The 20,497-nt window shown below is 43.0% G+C and overlaps 1 protein-coding gene across 4 annotated transcripts in view; it reads left to right on the top strand.

The window, feature by feature from the left end:
• Positions 1 to 20,497, top strand: part of wnk2 (WNK lysine deficient protein kinase 2) — a 74,851-nt gene that overhangs the window by 46,711 nt on the left and 7,643 nt on the right. Inside the window, exons 15-27 of one of the 4 annotated variants that reach the window (XM_036950028.1) lie at positions 321 to 437; positions 1,091 to 1,261; positions 1,440 to 1,482; positions 5,373 to 5,573; positions 5,954 to 6,867; positions 7,766 to 7,823; positions 7,981 to 8,048; positions 9,393 to 9,997; positions 10,517 to 10,743; positions 12,354 to 12,572; positions 13,096 to 13,170; positions 14,854 to 14,898; positions 16,562 to 16,905. In XM_036950028.1, the coding sequence (XP_036805923.1) occupies positions 321 to 437; positions 1,091 to 1,261; positions 1,440 to 1,482; positions 5,373 to 5,573; positions 5,954 to 6,867; positions 7,766 to 7,823; positions 7,981 to 8,048; positions 9,393 to 9,997; positions 10,517 to 10,743; positions 12,354 to 12,572; positions 13,096 to 13,170; positions 14,854 to 14,898; positions 16,562 to 16,905 (3,087 nt within the window). Of the gene's footprint in view, positions 1 to 320; positions 438 to 1,090; positions 1,262 to 1,439; positions 1,483 to 5,372; positions 5,574 to 5,953; positions 6,868 to 7,765; positions 7,824 to 7,980; positions 8,049 to 9,392; positions 9,998 to 10,516; positions 10,744 to 12,353; positions 12,573 to 13,095; positions 13,195 to 14,853; positions 14,899 to 16,561; positions 16,926 to 20,497 lie in introns of all 4 variants that reach the window. The other 3 variants (XM_036950027.1, XM_036950030.1, XM_036950029.1) reach the window with 3 other exon arrangements.

The following is a 20,497-nucleotide window of genomic DNA, read 5'->3' as shown; positions in this document are numbered from 1 at the left end:
CAATAATCTCGTTGTGTTGCTTTTTATAATTACTTTTTATTTTAGCCTACTTGGTAAATATTTTCTTAACTCTTCTTGAACTGCACTGTTGGTTAAGGGCTTGTAAAGTAAGCTTTTCACGGTAAAGTCGACACTTGTGGTTTTCGGCGCGTGGGGAAAATAACGTTTGATTTGATTTGCTCAATGTTTTAGCCGTTTATAAGCTATTCAGTTAGCCCAAAGGGGAGAAGTTTGAAACTGAAATGACAATTTATACTGTGTATTCAAAGTATATGCATATTTGTACTTTCACATTCAAAGTGTTTTCTCCTTCCCCTCAGGTGTGCAACACAGGCGATAAGATGGTGGAATGCCAGCTGGAGACTCACAATCACAAAATGGTGACCTTCAAGTTCGACCTGGATGGAGATGCTCCGGAGGAGATAGCCATTTACATGGTGAGGTCATGACCTTGGCAGACCTCTCTGCGTCCCAAACTACACCCAATTCCCTTTAGAGTGCAGTACTTTTGACCAGGGTCCATAGGGCTCTGGTCCAAGTAGCGCACCATGTAGGGCATAGGGTGCCGTTATGGGACGTAGACCCGGGTGCAAAAAATGACTTGAAGTCATTTCAAATTCTTTATCTGTGCTTGATTGAGCTTTCCTGGCTTAATGGATGAATTAGAATAGTCACAAAACTATTCCCATCTGGCCCATCTGGCGCTCCGGACAGGCTAGAGCAAATGCTCAAAAGATTTGAAGGATTTCAAATTGTATTTGACCCTAGGTCTAGACAGAGGTCCTCTGTCTGTCTGGGATGTCCTGGGAAAAGCTATTTTGAGAACTTCAAATAGATTGTTTAATATTTAAATAGGGCCACCATGCTCAAATGCGCTACAGCAGAAGATCTTATAAATGAGTATTCTGTTCGGTCATCCAGTTCATTATCAATCCCCTTGTAATCGTATCTTTCCTGTATTGAAATGGGATACTTACATTATGATTGTTCCTGAAGTGCTATCACTTCTTCAGTATTCTTGTTTTGGCATTATTATATTGCTTGTAGTTACATTGTGTCTGTGTGTGTGTCTCTGTCTGTGTGTATGCAGGTGGAGAATGGCTTCATCCTGCCCATAGAGAAGGAGATGTTCATTGACCAGCTGAAAGACATCGTGGACAAGGCGGAGGACATGCTGAGTGAGAACATGGAGGGAGAGACGGCCTCCGCCCTGGGTGGCAGTCCCCAACTGGGACACAACTCTGGGGGGCTGGGGGGAGAGGTGAGGGGGGGGCATCCCAAACACAAGTCTCTCACACACTGACGCTAATATACTCACATGGATGTTTATTCAGAAGCCACACGCATGAAATACACACACACACACACACACACACACACACACACATTTAATACATCTCTCACATGTCTGTTTCCTGTCTAACTCTATCTCTCTGAAGATTCAGCAGCCCGGAGCACACCATCCTGTTTATCAGCAGAATGGTAATGCCTCACTTTTCTCTCCCTCTCTCTCTCTCTCTCTCTCTCTCTCTCTCTCTCTCTCTCTCTCTCTCTCTCTCTCTCTCTCTCTCTCTCTCTCTCTCTCTCTCTTTCTTCTATATATTTTGGAACATATATAGTAATGAAACTTAGCACGTATTTAAAACCTTTAAGATGTAAAGACCTGCGCGTTTCTGGTTCCCTGAAAACGCTTGCATTGAGTGGTAGCCCTGATTCTCACGGACAGAGGAGTATGTCCACAGTTAGAATAATGAGACAGATATTTCACCGGATGTATAAATGTGAAGCATCCAAATATGGTAGTGAGAGGAAGCCCAGTGGCCAGCATTGGCAGAAGATGGAAGGAGTTGGATTTTGGCAGACATTCTGCAAATTTTGTCATCGATTAAACATTTGATCTCAATACAGTTTTCAGTTCCCAAAACTAGAATCTGTTTTGAACAGAGCAGATTACGTTTTTTTAGACTTTACCCTTTGCCAAAGTTTTTAAAAATCATGTCATTTAGAAGGAGTGCACTGGCAAATTTAGTTATTGCACACACGCACTTCACAGAGTAGGCTTTCCCTAACATAAATATGCAGATTCATGCTAGAACAGGAAAATAGGATCTCGCTGGCTTGTGCTTGGCTCTGCCCACCTCCTTGCTTGATCTGCCCACTATAACTCTTTTGTTTCCATTGGAAATGACTGGCGGTGGTCTATCTTTGTTTAGTTAAAAAAAAAGTATCTTTTGCCTCTTTAAAGCAGGATGTGAATCTGACACCACTTGAAGCTGGGATGTTCCTCCTATCATTTCATTCGCTCTTCCGACTGTCCATCAACTCCTGACTGAACCATAATTCACAGCCACAAACATGCCAGGAATCCTTACATCGTAGCGCAAGTGGTTTCATCGTCTACCACATTCAGAAATTGATGTATAGCCAGTAATCTAAAATAATTCATACAAAAACACACTTTCTGTTTGTCATAGATGGACAAGAATAATATGAGATGAAAGGCGAGTTCCTAACGAGTTCAGGAAGCCGAGTTCCTAACGAGTTCAGGAAGCCAAGCTAGGGCTCTGTGAGACGTTTTGATCAAGCGAGACCTTAAGAAAATATGCACATTTACTCTGCCACATTTTTTTTACAGTCATAAGGAAGGTGAAATCTTATAGTTAGTCATTTTATAGTTTGAGAATACTGTATTTAGAAAGCATGTATGTCATTTCAAGCCTTATTCATACAGTTTTGTTGAATAGGAAATGCATCATATATAATATTATTTTCATATTTTTATTATATGAGTACTGTGTACATGAGCTCTTGCCCTCAAAGTGATAACACATCAGCAACTTTTTTTTTTTTTTACCAGAAAGTTGAGATGCAGTATTACTAGTTATTGTTTATGGCCCTCTCATAATAAATAATACTTTTTGGGGAGTACTTAGATTACATTTTCAATTACATTTAGTTACGTTTCGCTGTTTTTTAAAGACCTCCTCTGAAACTCGGGGGACTAGTAAGTATTTTTTAAACCTCCATTTGGGCTGGATGTGTCAATGTGTAGTTCTACATGCATAATCTATGAGCGGAATTACTGTTTTACCCCAATTAACCACCAAATCCCTAATTTGGGTCCTAGCAATTTGTGTTTCAGCCAATTAACTTCAGCCCCTCACCATTTGAGTGACAGCTAGCAAGATGCACACATAGCAAAGCGAGAGAGAGAGAGAGCAATGATGTGGTGCACATATAGTATGTGAGGTAGTATGCAATTTTCGGGGACCACTTCTGGCTTTTGAGTACTACTTTCAGAAGTACTGGCTAAAAATTATAGAAAAGTATGGTTGAATTAAATGTATTCAGAGTGCTCAAGGAAGCAACTCCTCCAAAACCTGTTATGCACCTTGGTTATTCCATGTCGTTTCAGCAAGCCACGACACCCACCAACCTCAATTATTTCAGAAAACTTTTTTGTAATTAGAAACAGCATTCCTGTAACATAATTTTGTTTAAGTTTTATTCGATTTTTGATAAATTAAGCTAATTGATTGCAGCCAAATTGGCCCTTTTTAATTTACATAATATTGAAATAAATCACCCACGGACCCCCACACCAATCCCACCCCAACAACCAGTATATATTATCAGTTCTCTGTGTCTGAAATATAGAGCTGCAGCTTGGAGTATTGCTTCTTCATCCCTTGTAATGTATTCTGTGTGAATCTGGTGATGTTTTGTCCCCGTTTGGAGAAATTAGCCATTGAAACTTGCACCATCTTTTGCGACTTCGCTTGCATTATTTACCATAAATTTGTGTGAAAGTTTCAGATTTTTCTCACTAGATGCCGCTGCTCCTGCTACTGCCAGCACACCTTGTTGTCCATTTTGCTGGTCTCTTGTGTTTAATAAATGGATCAACTTTGGGTAGGAAACCAATAGCTTTTACTCATGATGAAAATAAATTGTGTGATCAAGCCATTCCTCCATGAAAGCAATTACGTTTGTCCTTCTCTTAGCAACCTTTTGCTTCAACTCAACACCCCTTGAATAGTCCTATAAATGGCAGCTCTCTGAGCTCTGGTGCAATTCTCATAAAAAGTCCAAAACTTTGATGGAGAAATGGGCTAGTGTGTAAAATGTTGTGACAACCGTAATAAAATAATACAGTTATAAACAATTATTTGCCCACTAGATGCATGGCAGGTGTATGTTTTTCAATATAATTATTAGAAAACATCTATATATGTAGTGTGATTAGTGACATATACCATTAAATCTAACCCAAATCCATTACCATTGCAAAACACTGTGTGTTAGGGACTTTTTTTTTGAAGCCCGTTAGAGACTATAACATTGAAACTATTAGAACTACTTTAGCGTAATGGTTGCTTGTTCACCAGGAATGGTCTAACTAATCCAGACCTTTTTGAAGGGAGTAAACCACACACAGAGGGGCCATTTCCTGGACACAAATCAAGCCTAAGAGATGGACAAACGGAATTGCTTTCATGAAAGACTAGCTTGAATTGTAAAGATGACCATACCATTTGTTTTTCATCATGAGCAAAAGCTATTGGTGGTTTTCTGGCTAAAGTTGGGAAAAACATTTGTGGTCCATTTAATTGACAAAAGAGACCAGCAGCAGGAATATCGGACAAAACTTGGTACTACCATACTCATTTATGGTAAATAATGCTAGCGACTTCAATGGCTAATTTCTCTGAACAGCGGGAAAAAACCCATCACCAGATTCACAGGGAATACATTACAAAGGATGAAGAAGCAATACTCTTAAGCAGCAGCTCCATATGACTTGTCAGACATAGAGAACTGATACTGTGTACTGGTTGTTGGGTGCTGGGATTGGCGTGGGATGTGGGGGGGTCCGTGAGTGGTTTTTGATCATTGTATTGGATTCCTCATGTCTTAGTCATTGTTAGGAAGAGGTATGTTCCAAATCGGATGTTAGGTACTATATTTATGGACGATTATATGAATCATATCGATTAAAATGGCCAATTTGGGCACCATCAATTAGCTTCATTTTGCAAATATCAAATAATATATTAGGACTGTTAAACTTATCCGTTTCTAACTACAGAAACGATTCCAGAACAATCTGAGATGGTGGGTGTCAAAATCATCTTTCTTGTGTTTTTTGAGGTGGAATGACTCACCTGCAAAAGGTAAGTCTGAACTACTGAGAAGTGCTTAAATCAAAACGATTAAAAAAGGCATAGAATTTCTTAAGTCTGAATCGGCCCCATAGAGAGTGGGATGTCTGTGGAGGAAGGTTTTTAAAGGAGGGCTGTGTGGGTGGGCTGAGTAAATTTGGTTGCTATATCTGTTTGACTGGCCTTTCTCTTCCACTATCTTTCTCTCAGTGCTCCACACAGGGAAGAGATGGTTCATCATCTGCCCAGTGGAGGAGCCTCCTACCTCCAGCCAGGATGGAACTACAAACATAACTGCTGATGGGACTACAACTGCTCAGCCTGACAGGACTACAATTGCACAGCCTGATGGGATTACAGTGCCTGGCCAGTCTGCTGAGGGTGGCACTGTAGGGACTGCTTCAGGCAGAGGTGACTTTGTTTCCATGTGACCGTTTGAACATGAAACCATCCTGGTCGAGCCATGCTACCAGGCTGCCCTCTAGTGCTCAATGAATGAACAACGTTCTGTCAACATCTGTAGTCAGCCATGTGTACAATTGTAAAAGAAGGTTCAGGACAGCATCTTAGAGAGTGTTGTTTTTTGCTGTTGCATTTCTGTGCAAGCTCCTTTGTCAAACCACTTTTGCAACACTCTGTCAGAACGCCACAAATACAATATTGAGTTGTTAAGTTGAAATATTTGTATGTCTTTGCATGTGGTCCTGTTGTAGAAGGGTTGATTAAGAGGATGCTAGTCCTATTGCCTTTCTGTCTATAATCTTCTGTCTTCTTTTGCTTTTGTCCTGCAGTATCAGCGTCGTCCTCCATAGCTAACTCAGTTTCTGGGGGGAGTGGAGGCTTCGCCTATGAGGGCTATGGCCTCTGTAGCCCTCCCATCCTGTCCTCCACAGACCCTCTCCTCCTGGCCATGTCCCATGTCCCAGCCCCCTCTGGCCCCCCGTCTGTCCACCCAGGACCTCCTCCAGAGGGCCAGACCCACAGTTCTACCCTTCCCAGGGTGCATCACACCCAGCCAGCCTCGGCTCCTCCAGTGGCCCCCTCTGGAGGTCGCCGCAGCTTCCTGTCCGGAGAGGAGCACCAGGGAGGAGGGCGTCTGGGTGCCATCTCTCCCATCCACGCTGCCCAGCAGATGGCAGAGATGGCGTGCACTGCCTCCATGGTGGAGGAGGTGCCCTGTTGTCCACTGGTCATGCCCCTGTCCCTGAACGTGAGTTGTGATGCTCAAGGGAGCTCAACTCCCCTCACCCCTCTGCCCCCCCAGGACCCCACTACTTCCTCAGCCAGAGAGTCCCTACAACTTTCCTACCCCTCTGTTTCCCGCGGCGACCGCTCCCAGCAGCCTGTGGTGCTCCATCAGCCTTTCTCTTCAGTGGGTGGAGCCAAGGCCCCCTCGTTGCCCCAGAGCCCGGCTCCCCACCAGCACACGGCAGGGGGGCCCAGTGAGTCGGACGGGGAGGGTCGAGGGGTGGGAGGTCGGGGGGGCTTTGTGGACAGCACCATCAAGACTCTGGACGAGAAGCTGAGGAACCTGCTGTACCAGGAGTACGCTCCTATGTACCCAACAGGCACTGCCGCGGAGACACCAGGCTCGGGGACAGAGTACGTCCAGTCCCCTCCTGGGCCCGACAGTGCCACCTTGGGGTCAGGAAACAGCACACCTGGACCCATGGGGGAAGGGCGCTACCGGACAGGGGAACAGCTGGTAAACATAGAACATGTCATACATAGAACTCATAGAATGCATCCCATATTTCCTGAATAGTGCACTACTTTTGACCAGAGCCCTATGGGCTCCATTTGGGACTCAAACATACTTTCCTTTCTGAGATTAGAATTGTTTTCTTTAAATCAAATCAAATCAAATGTATTTATATAGCCCTTCGCACATCAGCTGATATCTCAAAGTGCTGTACAGAAACCCAGCCTAAAACCCCAAACAGCAAGCAATGCAGGTGTAGAAGCACGGTGGCTAGGAAAAACTCCCTAGAAAGGCCAAAACCTAGGAAGAAACCTAGAGAGGAACCAGGCTATGTGGGGTGGCCAGTCCTCTTCTGGCTGTGCCGGGTGGAGATTATAACAGAACATGGCCAAGATGTTCAAATGTTCATAAATGACCAGCACGGTCCAATAATAATAAGGCAGAACAGTTGAAACTGGAGCAGCAGCACGGCCAGGTGGACTGGGGACAGCAAGGATTCATCATGTCAGGTAGTCCTGAGGCATGGTCCTAGGGCTCAGGTCCTCCGAGAGAGAGAACTAAAGAGAGAAAGAGAGAATTAGAGAGAGCACACTTAAATTCACACAGGACACCGAATAGGACAGGAGAAGTACTCCAGATATAACAAACTGACCCAAGCCCCCTGACACATAAACTATTGCAGCATAAATACTGGAGGCTGAGACAGGACACCCCAGACAACATGTAAAGTACATGCAATCTATCTATGCCATTCATCCTTACATGTTGGCCATTCTCCCTTTTAGAAACGACTGCATTGTATTACCCTCATACATTATATTACCCTCATACCCTCTCTTTCTCTGCTTCAATCTTTTACCGTTTCTCTTTTCTCAACCCTCCCTCACCACTTTTCTTTCAGCCTCAGATTCCAGAGAGGATGGACAGTTTAAGCGCGTTGAGTGATTCTGTCATGGGTGGTATGTACACTCTACTGTGTTGTATGTAGGCCACAACATTACAGGTGCAATTATTTTCTTTTAACTTATAGAGAACAGCTGTTGTGAAAAATCAAAATCAAGTTTTTGTAGTTATTTAGATAAGCTATGTCATCTCTCTCATTCTCTCTGTCTGCAGCCCCCATGTCTAGGAGAAAGAACATACTCCACTCTACCTCTTGCTCGGGCTCCAGTGGCCGGTCTAAGGTACTTTACTGTATTACATACTACACAGATCACACACGTGATGTTAGCTAGCGAGCCAACGAGCTAACGTTTGCTAGCTAACCAACAGTGAGCTTTAACTTGCAATAAAAAGGACTTTCTGACTAAATTAGAAACTTTATATCTGAAAATAGAGCTCGACTCTTACCCGTATACATGGATGAACGCTTCACGGCGGACGGTAACCATTTAACTCTATTTTGTTTGTAGCTACATCTTGTTTGTGTCAAGTCACTCCGGTTCACACTGACTGTGGTGTGTGCAGAAAGTAGCCCATCACGTTTTCGATAGCGCCTGCTAAATTCAGGGCATCAATGTTGAGAAAAGTAGCAGAACTTTTGTAGATCGATGGCTAACGTTATATATTTCAAAAACGGCGCGGTAGAAAGGACTGTTAACACATACTGAGCAGCTCACGTTATAAACAGAAGCATGCTACATTGCCAGCCCATCCGTTATCTCAGCCAATCATGGCTAAAAGGAAGGTTCCTGTCTTTTCCGTAGCTAAACCAGCTAGGCACCTAATTTAACAATTTTATTCGTATTTATGGATGGAATACAAGTTCGTTATTAAGGCATATGGAAGTTCACATGTTCCAAAAGGCATTTCAGCTCAAAAATGCAGTATATGTTCAAATGCCGCTCCTGTGAAGTAGTGAATTGCAATATACGGCTAGTTTCTCTATAAACAAGTCACATATGTAACGGTCTGAGTGTAGTGGGTGAGGAGTCAGGCGCAGGAAGCAGAGAGTTCAGGGGAGTGCTATTTTAATGCACAGAGAAACGGCGAACATAAGCCAACCCTCACGAAAACACAGGGCGTAAATGAACAAACAAATGCCCCAAACAGGGGGACTTAAACTGTCCAGAAAAACCCCACAAAATGGGAAAACACAAAACCCATAGACGTGCACACAAGTACACCAAACCGACGGTCACAATAATTAATCCCGCACAAGGAACCATGCGGGCCGGCTGACTAATAAAGCCTACTACTAACTACCTAACTCAAAACAGGTGCACTCAATAAACACATAAGGAGGGGGAGGAAATAATCAGTGGCAGCTAGTAGGCCGGCGACGACGACCGCCGAGCGCCACCCGAACGGGAAGGGGAGTGTCCCTCGGTCGGAGTCGTGACAACATATTTGTTCCCAATAGTCATTTCCACTACTACCTCTAGAGGTGCAATACCTAGTTAGTTTTGTAGAGGAAACGGCGAATGCGGTATTTTAGACCAATATCATAATTACCTGCAAAGGTATTAACTTGGAAGTGGCTCTTTAAACAATAACTTTATCATTGCTGTTGTCATCCGTGTCTGTAGATTATCATAGGCCCTCCTGACATGGTGACACGAGGAGAGCTGAAGCAGAGGAGTTGGAGCAGTGCTGCCTCCCCAGCACATCCTGCTGGCCACTCAGACCACCGCAGTGCCCAGGCAATGGCCATGGCCCCCTCCACCACCATCGGACGCTTCTCAGTGGTCAGCACCGAGGACGACGTCACCCTGAGGACCCGCAGCAGCCGCTACTCTGCGCCGCCCGATTTCTACCTGGATACACCCCCCTCCATGGCCAAACGGGGGTCACTGCCGCGCGCCTCCACTACCACTTCCATGTCTGTTGATGTTACGGTCCACGCACACCCACGCTTCCTGTCATCAGACTCGGGGGCGGAGAGTAGTCCCGCCAAGCTGGCCCCGGCCACACCTTCACGGCACGGCCACTCGGGGGAGCGGAGAGGAAGTGACCTCATGAAGAGGGCGGTGGCCTTCTTGCGCCGTTCGGGCCGCCGCAGTAGTAGTGTGCAGAGCTCTGATTCGCCGAGCCGGCAGGGGGGCGTGCACGGCTCGGCCTATGTCAGTAGTGACAACGACTCCGAGATGGAGGACTCGGATATGAAGAGAGAGCTTACCAGACTCAAGGAGAAGTAAGTTGTGTGTGTTTAGAACAGGGGTTACCAAACCCACCAATTGAAGTGTCTTTTGAGTCGCAAACCACCATAAGGGTAGAACGGTGAAGAAAAATACACAGACCAAAGAATATTTAAAAAAAAATTGCAGTTTGAAAGCTAATCTCTTGCAATTCCACACAATTCTACAAATGGCTAATGCTGTGTTCTTATTCTTAAACATTATAACAAAATCAATGAAGGACTGATTGTCTAGCTTTTACTTTGTTGATTGTAAATTCTCATTATCTTTTCTACATACTTTCTATTTGATTATAGTCATTTATGTTTACACTGAAAGTGTTTTTCTTTCACTTATTTTAATTACATTTTTTGGGGAAATTTCATCTCGCGACCAACTTGGACATCTGCCGTGACCCAGAAGTGCGTCCCGACCCATAGTTTGGGAACCACTGGTCTAGAAGACCATTATCTGGAGGAATCAGGCACCTTAACCTTTTTCTAAACATATCTCTCCTCCCCCTCCCCTCCACCCAGGCATTTGAAGGAGATTTCGGAGCTGCAGGCCCACCAGAGAGGGGAAATAGAGCTGCTGTACCGAAGGCTGGGTAAAGCCACACCACCCCCCCTAGGTTTCTCCCACACAGCTCCCCCCAAGCGGAAGAGCAAGCACAAACACAAACTGAAGGCTGGCAAACTCCTCAGTCCTCTGGTACAACAGCTGAGGAACGTTACCACCAAAACCAGTGATTCTAGCAAAACCAGTGAGTATGAGGGCACTGAAACCAATCACTCCACTGATGGTGTTGAACTGAGAGATACACCTGGGATTGAACCCAGCTTGGCTGCGCAACTTAAGATTGCATCAGCCCACTAAAGCCTGGGCAGGTCCTCAGGTCTGAGGCAAGGCAAGGTAAGGTATATAGTAGCAGGTTTAAATTATAATATATGGGCCGTGGTCAAAATAATTGAACTAAAAAGGGAACAGGGTGCCATTTGTGATGCACTTTGTCTATCTGTCCAGGTTTCTGTGTGTAATATTTACAGTTGAAATCGGAAGTTTACATACATCTTAGCCAAATACATTTGAACTCAGTTTTTCACAATTCCTGACGTTTAATCCCAATAAAGATTCCCTGTCTTAGGTCAGTTAGGATCACCACTTTATTGTAAGAATGTGAAATGTCAGAATAATAGTAAAGAGAATGATTTGTTTCAGCATTTATTTCTTTCATCACATTCCCAGTGGGTCAGAAGTTTACATACACTCAATGAGTATTTGGTAGCATTACCTTTAAATTGTTTAACTTGGGCCAAACGCTTCGGGTAGCCTTCCACAAGCTTCCCACAATAAGTTGGGTGAATTTTGGCCCATTCCTCTTGACAGAGCTGGTGTAACTGAGTCAAGTTTGTAGGCCTCCTTGCTCGTACACTCTTTTTCAGTTCTGCCCACAAATTTTCTATAGGATTGAGGTCAGGGCTTTGTAATGGCCACTCCAACACATTGACTTTGTTGTTCATCAGACCAGAGGACATTTCTCCAAAAAGTATGATCTTTGTCCCCATGTGCAGTTGCAAACCGTAGTCAGATTTTTTATGGTGGTTTTGGAGCACTGGCTTCTTCATTGCTGAGCGACCTTTCAGGTTATATCGATATAGGACTCGTTTAACTGTGGATATAGATACTTTTGTACCTGTTTCTTCCAGCATCTTCACAAGGTCCTTTGCTGTTGTTCTGGGATTGATTTGCACTTTTCGCACCAAAGTATGTTCATCTCTAGGAGACAGAATGCGTCTTCTTCCTGAGCGGTATGACGGCTGCATGGTCCCATGGTGTTTATACTTGCGTACTCTTGTTTGTACAGATGAACGTGGTACCTTCAGGCATTTGGAAATTCCTCCTAAGGATGAACCAGACATGTGGAGGTCTACAATCTTTTTTTCTGAGGTTGTGGCTGATTTCTTTTGATTTTCCCATGATGTCAAGCATAGAAGCACTGAGTTTGAAGGTAGTCCTTGAAATACATCCACAGGTACACCTCCAATAGACTCAAATTATGTAAATTAGCCTATTAGAAGCTTCTAAAGCCATGGCATCATTTTCTAAAATTTTCCAAACTGTTTAAAGGCACAGTCAACTTAGTGTATGTAAACTTCTGACCCACTGGAATTGTGATACAATCTGAAATAATCTGTCTGTAAACAATTGTTGGGAAAAATGCTTGTGTCATGCACAAAGTAGATGTCCTATCCGACTTGCCAAAACTGTAGTTTGTTAACAAGAACTTTGTGGAGTGGTTGAAAAACGAGTTTTAATGACTCCAACCTAAGTGTATGTAAACTTCCGACTTCAACTGTATATTGGTCTGTGTAGGTGAGCCTACAGTGAGTCTGAACGGGTCTCCAGCAAAAGCTCCAGTTCAGTCAGACAGCCGAGCCCATTCAGGTACCAGTCACCTGGTTACCTCCACCTCTGAGCCCGTCCAGACCCAGCAGCCCTGCTCCCTCAAGGGTTCCCTCTCCTCAGACAACATTTACGCTGGAGCTGGACTACACGGAGAGGGGACAGGTCCACAGACTCCACCAAGCCAAGGTGACCCACAAACAACATGTCCCAACATGCAAAAGGAGACACTATCAGAGTTTCCAAATTCCGGTAACTTTCCAAAAAATTGCCAGGTTTTCCAGAAATCCTGGGTTGAGAATATCAGATTTCCTGCTTTATTCCCTCCTAATTCTGTGAATATTCCAACTTGGATTTCTGGAAAACCTGAGAATGTGGGGAATGTAATTGGAATTTTGCAACCCTAACTGTCTGTTTTATTACTTTATTACATTCGTCTCACCCAAATGACAAGCAACAGATACAGATCAATATTGTGGGTCATACTCATGTTTAGAGGAAGTGCTGCAATAGGATGCCTTAGAAAATATGTTTTAAATGATGGAACACAAAGTTACCTTCATCGGGCATCTGTAGCCTTTAACATATGGTTCTGACAGAGGTTGCTGTTCAAACTCATTTCTCAAGCGGGTTCTGGTCAGAGCTGTGTGCTCTTCTTACCCTGATGTTCTGTGTCTCCTCTCCTCCTTTCCTCTCCTCCTCCTCTCCACAGGCTGGCCTGCTTACCCTCCACCACCTGAGAGAGTGACCTATAAAACCAGTAGCAAACCACGCGCTAGATTCCTCAGTGGGCCTGTGTCTCTGTCTATCTGTTTGTATCTCCTCCTCTCCTCCATTGCTCCACCACTCCCCACTCACTCTGCTTCTTGTCCTCCTCCACTGCTCTCCTTCCTCCCCTCCATTCTCCTCTTTTCATGTCTTCCTCTTCTTCTCGCCTCCTCTTCTCTCCTCCTCTTTACCCAGGGAGCCGAATTACTTTGAAAAGATGTAAAGATGATGTTGAGATTACGTTCATTTTCTGTTCTGAACAAAAGTTGAAAAGACGTATTTTCCCGGATGTTGAAAATACATTTATCCAGACATAAAAAAATACATATTTTTGGTGTTATTGTTTCTATGGTCATATTTCAACCCTACATAATTGAACATATAATTCTTTCTTCATTAACATTTAAATATATCAGATTACAGGAAAATGGAGCAAAATGAAGATTGCAGTATAGAATATTTATTATTACTCCCATCTGTCACCTTTTCAAAAGCTTCAGAACTGGAAGTGATCATGTTTTCTGACAACCAACAGAAAGAACAGTTCAACCACGACAACATTATCAGTAACCATTACAGAAACTCTTTACTTGCTATGACTGTGATATGTTTGTCGACCTTAGTTGAATACACTGACTGTAAGTTGCTCTGGATAAGAGTGTCTGCTCAATGAACTAAATGTAAAAATGAACACACAACTGGGCATTATTGAAATGAGCTCCGGTCGTTCCGTACTCTAATGTGCAGTCCAAACCTGTGAAACATATACGTCTATGATTGGTTCAGATTTGGTACTAAAAATCAACGTCTATGGATGTTGAAATCAAGACTGGTTCTGGGCCGGATCAAAAAACGACGTCTGTGGACGTTGAAGTACTGACCATTTTTAAACTATGTCCGGATATCCTCATCCTGTAGCTCTTTTATTTTTTTTCTCCCCCTCTTTTTCCTTCCTCCATCCCATCCTCTCCCCTGTGTCTCTCTGATTCTCTGAACTACAGTGAAATGTCTCTCTCTGTCTGTTGTGCTTGGCTGATGAGTAGTGGATGCAGTAGTAATAGTAGTAATGCACTGCAGCAGTACTGTGTACTCAGCTCACTCTCTGCTCCTGTCTGTCTGTCTGTCTGTCTGTGTAACTCTGCCTCTCTGCCCATGCAGTACTGCCTAGTGGACCCTGTCTGCATGGCTACACACAGCCACTGTTATTTTGCGCCATGTTGGTTACGAGCTCTCTCTCTCTCTCTCTCTCTCTCCCTCTCTTAGACCTCTCTCTCCCTCTCTCTCTCTCTCTCTCTCTCTCTCTCTCTCTCTCTCAGACCTCTCTCTCTCTCTCAGACCTCTCTCTCTCAGACCTCTCTCTCTCTCAGACCTCTCTCTCTCTCAGACCTCTCTCTCTCTCTCTCTCTCTCTCAGACCTCTCTCTCTCTCTCTCTCAGACCTCTCTCTCTCTCAGACCTCTCTCTCTCTCAGACCTCTCACAGTTCTGTGGCTCACTTCTTGAGGGACTGCATGATTGGCCTGTCCATCTGTATTCAGATAGTTGTCTGAACCGTGCTTTCCCACGGTGTTATGTGTGTGATGATGCTGCATCTGGCTTTTGAGCAGATCTTTGTAGCAGTGTGACTGTATGTTTTTAGACGTACGTCTATGTGTGTTTATGTTTTCCGTGTTGCTTGGAGTCCTAACTCTGTTTATCTCCTAGGGTCAACTCTGAAACGTCTCTGCCTTGGTAAAGAGCGTGGTAGGGGTAAGTATAATTTGCAGAAACGACATTAGCCATTTAGAGAATCCCAAACTATTTATTGTATTTATCTATTCATGAATTCATTGATTTTATTATCGTATCTACTCATGTACCTTGTTTTCTTTCCCCAAAAGCTCCTCTCATGAGTAAGAGTAGAAGTACATTTCATTAGATTAGAATGCATTTTACAAACAAGAGGGGCCTGAGAGTGTTCATTTGAACTACATTTACTTAGATAACACGTTTCAGCAACAGAGCTAGTTGGGACCAGAGTATGTAAGCGGAGTTCAGCGGTCGGAAATCCCACTCTTTCCTCAGCTCCACATCCTTTCCAACCACTTCCAACCAGTTCGTTAAAAAAACACTCCTTCCTCACAGGAATAAAAATAAAATAAAAATACATTTGCTCCATTCATTAAAATCACCATTGAACCAACAACCATCTATTTCTGTCCCTACCTGGACCATTTGGTTTTGAAGTACTGAAACCAAACCATATGGTTTGAATTGAAAATGATTTTAATAAACAACATGAAAAGGTAAGAAGCGCTAATCATTTGAATTAGGCTACATGTCGTATTAAACGGCATATACACACTCTAAATAGGTCAGGAGTCAGACAAGTATTGTATTATTTAGGCTATATTATTAGCCATTTATTTCAATTATTTCAAGGCCATACCCTACCAAGAAATACATTGTGAAGCATTTGCAAGTGCAACACACTAGGCTTGGCAGGAACACTATAGCGCTCAGCGTTTAAACTACATTTTGTTGTATTAAATCATTTTAGTCAATTCATTTCCCATATAGGCTGACTTAGAATTAGATACAAATGAAACTAAAAATGCCTTGTTAGGCTCAGTCTACAGTGCCTTTGAATTCATTTTTAGAAACATGAAGCCAGAGTCTGGCTTCAGGCTCATGCGATGGTGCCTGGAGAGCAGGTCAGCCACGGAGAATATCCTCTTTGCGTTTGCAGAGCCACTGTGGATGCTAAACACCCCTCAGGCTACTCTTGCTAGGCAGGGATGCAGAGTTTTTATTTTTCTATAGGTAGGTCTAAAGATTTTTAGGCAAAATAACCCTATTAAAACAGAAAGCTCCTTGAACGGGTAATGTAATATGTCAGGCCTATTGGGCAAAAATGTATTAGACCCCATTATATAGATAATATAACATTTAAGAGATCACATTTTTTTGTTTATAAATCATTTGCTACAATGACACACTTAGCTCGCTACCCACCTCATTCCTTTCTGTTAGCATGTGCATGTAGTAAGTACACCATCATGCTTTTGGGATAGGTGTCTTTTCAGATTCCAAAATGATTATTTAGCTGTGGACACTACATCACTGCATTCCCTCTCTTGCTCTTGGTTTCTTTATGAAAATATTCAGCCAGCTCCATGACAGTAGCTAAAGCAAGGGGCAGTAGCAGCACACAAGTAGCCTACAAATACATGCTGGGCCGGGCATTTCCTGAGCTCCTGAAGTGAGTGGTACTGGAGCGAAATTGGAGCAGGTGAGAAGGCCGAGGCTCCAGCCTTTGGGAATCTCGCTCAGCACTCCAGTCAAATTGGGCACTCCTCGCTCTGCTCCAGCTCCGCTCACATACTCTGTTTGGAACTTGAGGCAGGGTCTGAACAGTATGTCCATCTCCCAGGGACTGGATCAGGCTCAGGTGCATCCAACCAGCCATCCCAGCAACAGACAGCCAGCTCCACCCCTCCTCCCCACCAGCCAATAGCAGGGTTGGCCCAAGCCCAGGCCAACAACAGCAACAACAAGCCAGGCACCTTCACTGGCACTTACCCTGGCGCCTACATAGGCTCCTATGCAGGGTCCTTCACAGACGACCTCCACAGACTGGTGGATGACTGGGCCATGGAGGCTCTGGCTGTCTCCTGGCGGCCGCGGCCCAGTTCCCTCAGCCTCAGTGGGCAGCCGCGTTGGAACGACGACCCCATGGGGCCCAGAACCAGAGCCAGACTGGCCAGCGCTCCAGATGTGAGTAGTTGTTGGATACGGTATGTATCTGTATTTAACTGTTTATGTACTATGCATTATTTATTAGTAGGGGTGTAGCTAAATGGGTTCAACTAGTGTTTGTTTTCTTAAAAATTATATATTGATTTTTCTGCACTTGATTGATCATTTCTGGCACAATAGAACCAGGGTGGGAAATTGACTTTTTGGTCCACCAGCCACTGTGGTAGGTAGATCAAAAAAATCTACTAGCCAATCAGATCTTTCAAAAGCCAAAATATTTTCCTTTACTTACACTCCAAAAAAGTTTCCTTTTCATACGCAAAAAAATCACTAATAACTGATTATTTATTTGACTAAGAAATATATTACTATAAATAAGTAATGTGGTATATTGCTCAATTTAATGAAATGTGTGTGACCTGAATCTTTTATCCAATGTACAGTATGTTAAAATAAATTATTTAGATAAAATAGTAAAAACAGATTAACAGTTCTATAACTGAGTATTAAGCATCAACAAAGTGCCTTCCCTACCACACAATGCTGAGTCATGCAGTTTATTTGATTGATTGTTATAAACTGGGTTGTTCGAGCCCTGAATTCTGATTGGCTGGCAGCATTGGTATTTCAGACTGTATACCACAAGTACGACAAAACATGTATTTTTGCTGCTCTAATTACGTTGGTAACCAGTTTATAATAGTAATAAGGCACCTCAGGGGTTTGTGGTAAATGGCCAATATACCACACCCCCTCGGTCCATATTGCGTAATTATAGTCCAGGGCTCTAAACTGACATTTGTTACACGGGGTACATAAATTGACATTTAGAAGCACACAAATAGGTGTAGGAGCACAATATAATAATTTGGGTGTTTTAGTGATAAGAATTAATAAGAGTTTATGAATAAAAGTTGTTTTGAGTCTTCAATACTCAGTTAAGCACAATGTACCCCCAAATATTTGAGTCATTAGGGGTGTGTTCATAAATTCACTCTGGAGTGTCCCTTAGTAAATAATGCGTTTCGTAGGGCCGGTCTTTGCTGTTCTGCCGCCATAGGCAAGCCAAAAAATATTGCCCCTCCCCCCACAGAACTAGTATAGTCCCAGTAAGCAAAATTATGTTGAAGATACGTTTAAAATATGTATTTTCCAGACGTTGAAGTTAGGTTCAATTTAGGTTCTGAATGAAAGGTGAAAATGTATTTTCCAGATGTTGAAATCATGCACATTTGTGGTTCTGAATGAAAATGGAAAATAAGTCATTTATAGATGTCTATGTTTGGGTCAAATCAAGGCTGGTCCAGACCAGACAAAATCTGAACCAAACATAGACTTCTGTGATTGGTTCAGATTTGGTCCGGACCAGAAACCAATGTCCGTGGATGTGGAAATCAAGGCCTGTCTGGATCTGCACCAAAACAAGACCAAAAGTCCAAAAGCTTCTGCGTCAGTCCGTGCTTACTGAGGTGTAGCCTACAGTGTTGCTTGAAATGGAATTTTATGAGTGCCCATCTATGTGGTAAGCTTACCATTTGTAAAACACCAAAACTCTACTTCCGGACAGGACCAAAAAAAGATGTCCAAAAGACGTCAGCTCATGCTTCCTGGGGTGTAGCCTAACATGCCATTGCATTGACTTAGTTAGTCTTGATTCCTGTGACTAATCAGTTTGGCTATTTAAGCTCTGAATATCAGCTACCCAACTTGCCTATTTGCAATGTGTTTACACAGTGGAAAATTCAGAAGTATTTTCTTTTTAAATATGATCAGCTTGTCAAACAATGTATGGATACAAACTTGAAACCACTGATCATGACAATGCAACTCCTGGACAACAGTTGTGATTGTTCATTCCATATTGTCCATTTTACTTTGACTTGTCCTGTTTTTAGGACATGTTCTTTGTTGACATGACAGCATATTTTCTATTTGATTGAGCGCCATTCAGGTTAGGCTATTAGTTTGGAGAAAACTTCATGATGTAAAAAGTGTCCTTCTCATTACATTGTAATACATTTTATCTCCAGCCTGAAGGCTACAGAAAAGACCACATAGTATTTCTACCATATCCTATATCTTCTACATGTTTTATTATTTTTGACCCAAACTTTGGTGGAGCGCTGCAGAGATGCTTCTCTCCAACATCACCCTGGGAATGGACAAGTAAAATATTTTGCACCCCTGCCTTTGACAAAGTGGACACTGCTTATCAAAGGGTGTAGTCAGCGCTCACCTAAAGAGCCCATATTAAAATCATATCAAATCAACATTTATTGGTCACACACATGTTTAGCAGATGTTATTGAGGGTGTTGTGAAATGCCACTGGTTTGGGAAAAATTGTCATTGTTTTTGGGCAGAATTATGTGAGGTTTTATGTGTTGTTGTTGGAGGTGTGCCTTGGTCACTTTAGCTCAGAAAATGCCGCCTTCCTCAATCTACCACTATGGGCGGCTACCTAATCCTGCCTAATGAGTGGGCCGGCCATGGCGTTTCGCTCTCGCGTTCAGAGCGCACACTGGACACTGGCCGAGGAGGAGTAGTGTTGATCTGAGTGTTCTGACCTCACAACATGAGTCAAGCACCCAAGCTAACTGGCTAAAGTTGGCTAGCTTGCTTTATTATTTCACCTTTATTTAACCAGGTAGGCTAGTTGAGAACAAGTTCTCATTTGCAACTGCGACCTGGCCAAAATAAATAAGAGAACACCTCACTCTGACCATTTACTCACCCCAGCAGAGCTGGTTAGGCTGTTTTCATGTTATCTAGAGCGTTGGTGACTGTAACTGTGCTGCTGGCAACCACTACATTTTTTTTCTTTTTTGCTGTTTACTGACAGCGGTGTTGCTCGTCAACGGGTGTTGCTCGTTCGTATATTCATCAGTTATTCTGCACTCTGGCACACTCAGAAGGGAGTGCTCTGAAATCGGAGTAGATAGTGTGAATTTACGAACGCACTCAGTGAGACAAAAAAAATTGTTATCTGCCCCTTTAAAAACTTCTTATGGCGGCAATCCCGTTAACGGGATCATTTTCATCAACAACCGCTGAATTGCATAGCGCCACATTCAAATAATATTACTAAAAATAATTATATTCATAAAATCACAAGTGAGATATAGCAAAACACAGCTTAGCCTTTTGTTAATCCACCTGTCGTTTCAGATTTTGAAAATATGTTTTACAGCGAAAGCAATCCAAGCTTTTGTGTAAGTTTATCGGCCGCTCGACAAAACATTATGAACACCTAGCATCAAGTAGCTTGGTCACAAAAATCAGAAAAGCAATAAAAATTAATCGTTTACCTTTGATGATCTTTGTATGTTTTCACTCACGAGACTCCCAGTTACACAATAAATGTTCCTTTTGTTCCATAAAGATTATTTTTATATCCAAAATACCTCCGTTTTTTGGCGCGTTATGTTCTGAAATCCACAGGAAAGAGCGGTCACGACAATGCAGACAAATTCCAAATAGTATCCGTAATGTCCACAGAAACATGCAACATTTTTATAATCATCCTCAGGTTGTTTTTAAAATATATAATCGATAATATACAGTGCCTTGCGAAAGTATTCGGCCCCCTTGAACTTTGCGACCTTTTGCTA

The sequence above is a fragment of the Oncorhynchus mykiss genome, chromosome 17 (genome assembly GCF_013265735.2).
Source record: "Oncorhynchus mykiss isolate Arlee chromosome 17, USDA_OmykA_1.1, whole genome shotgun sequence".
NCBI classification, from domain to species: domain Eukaryota; kingdom Metazoa; phylum Chordata; class Actinopteri; order Salmoniformes; family Salmonidae; genus Oncorhynchus; species Oncorhynchus mykiss.
Note: the sequence above shows the minus strand (reverse complement) of the source record. Positions and strands in the feature narration are given on the sequence as shown.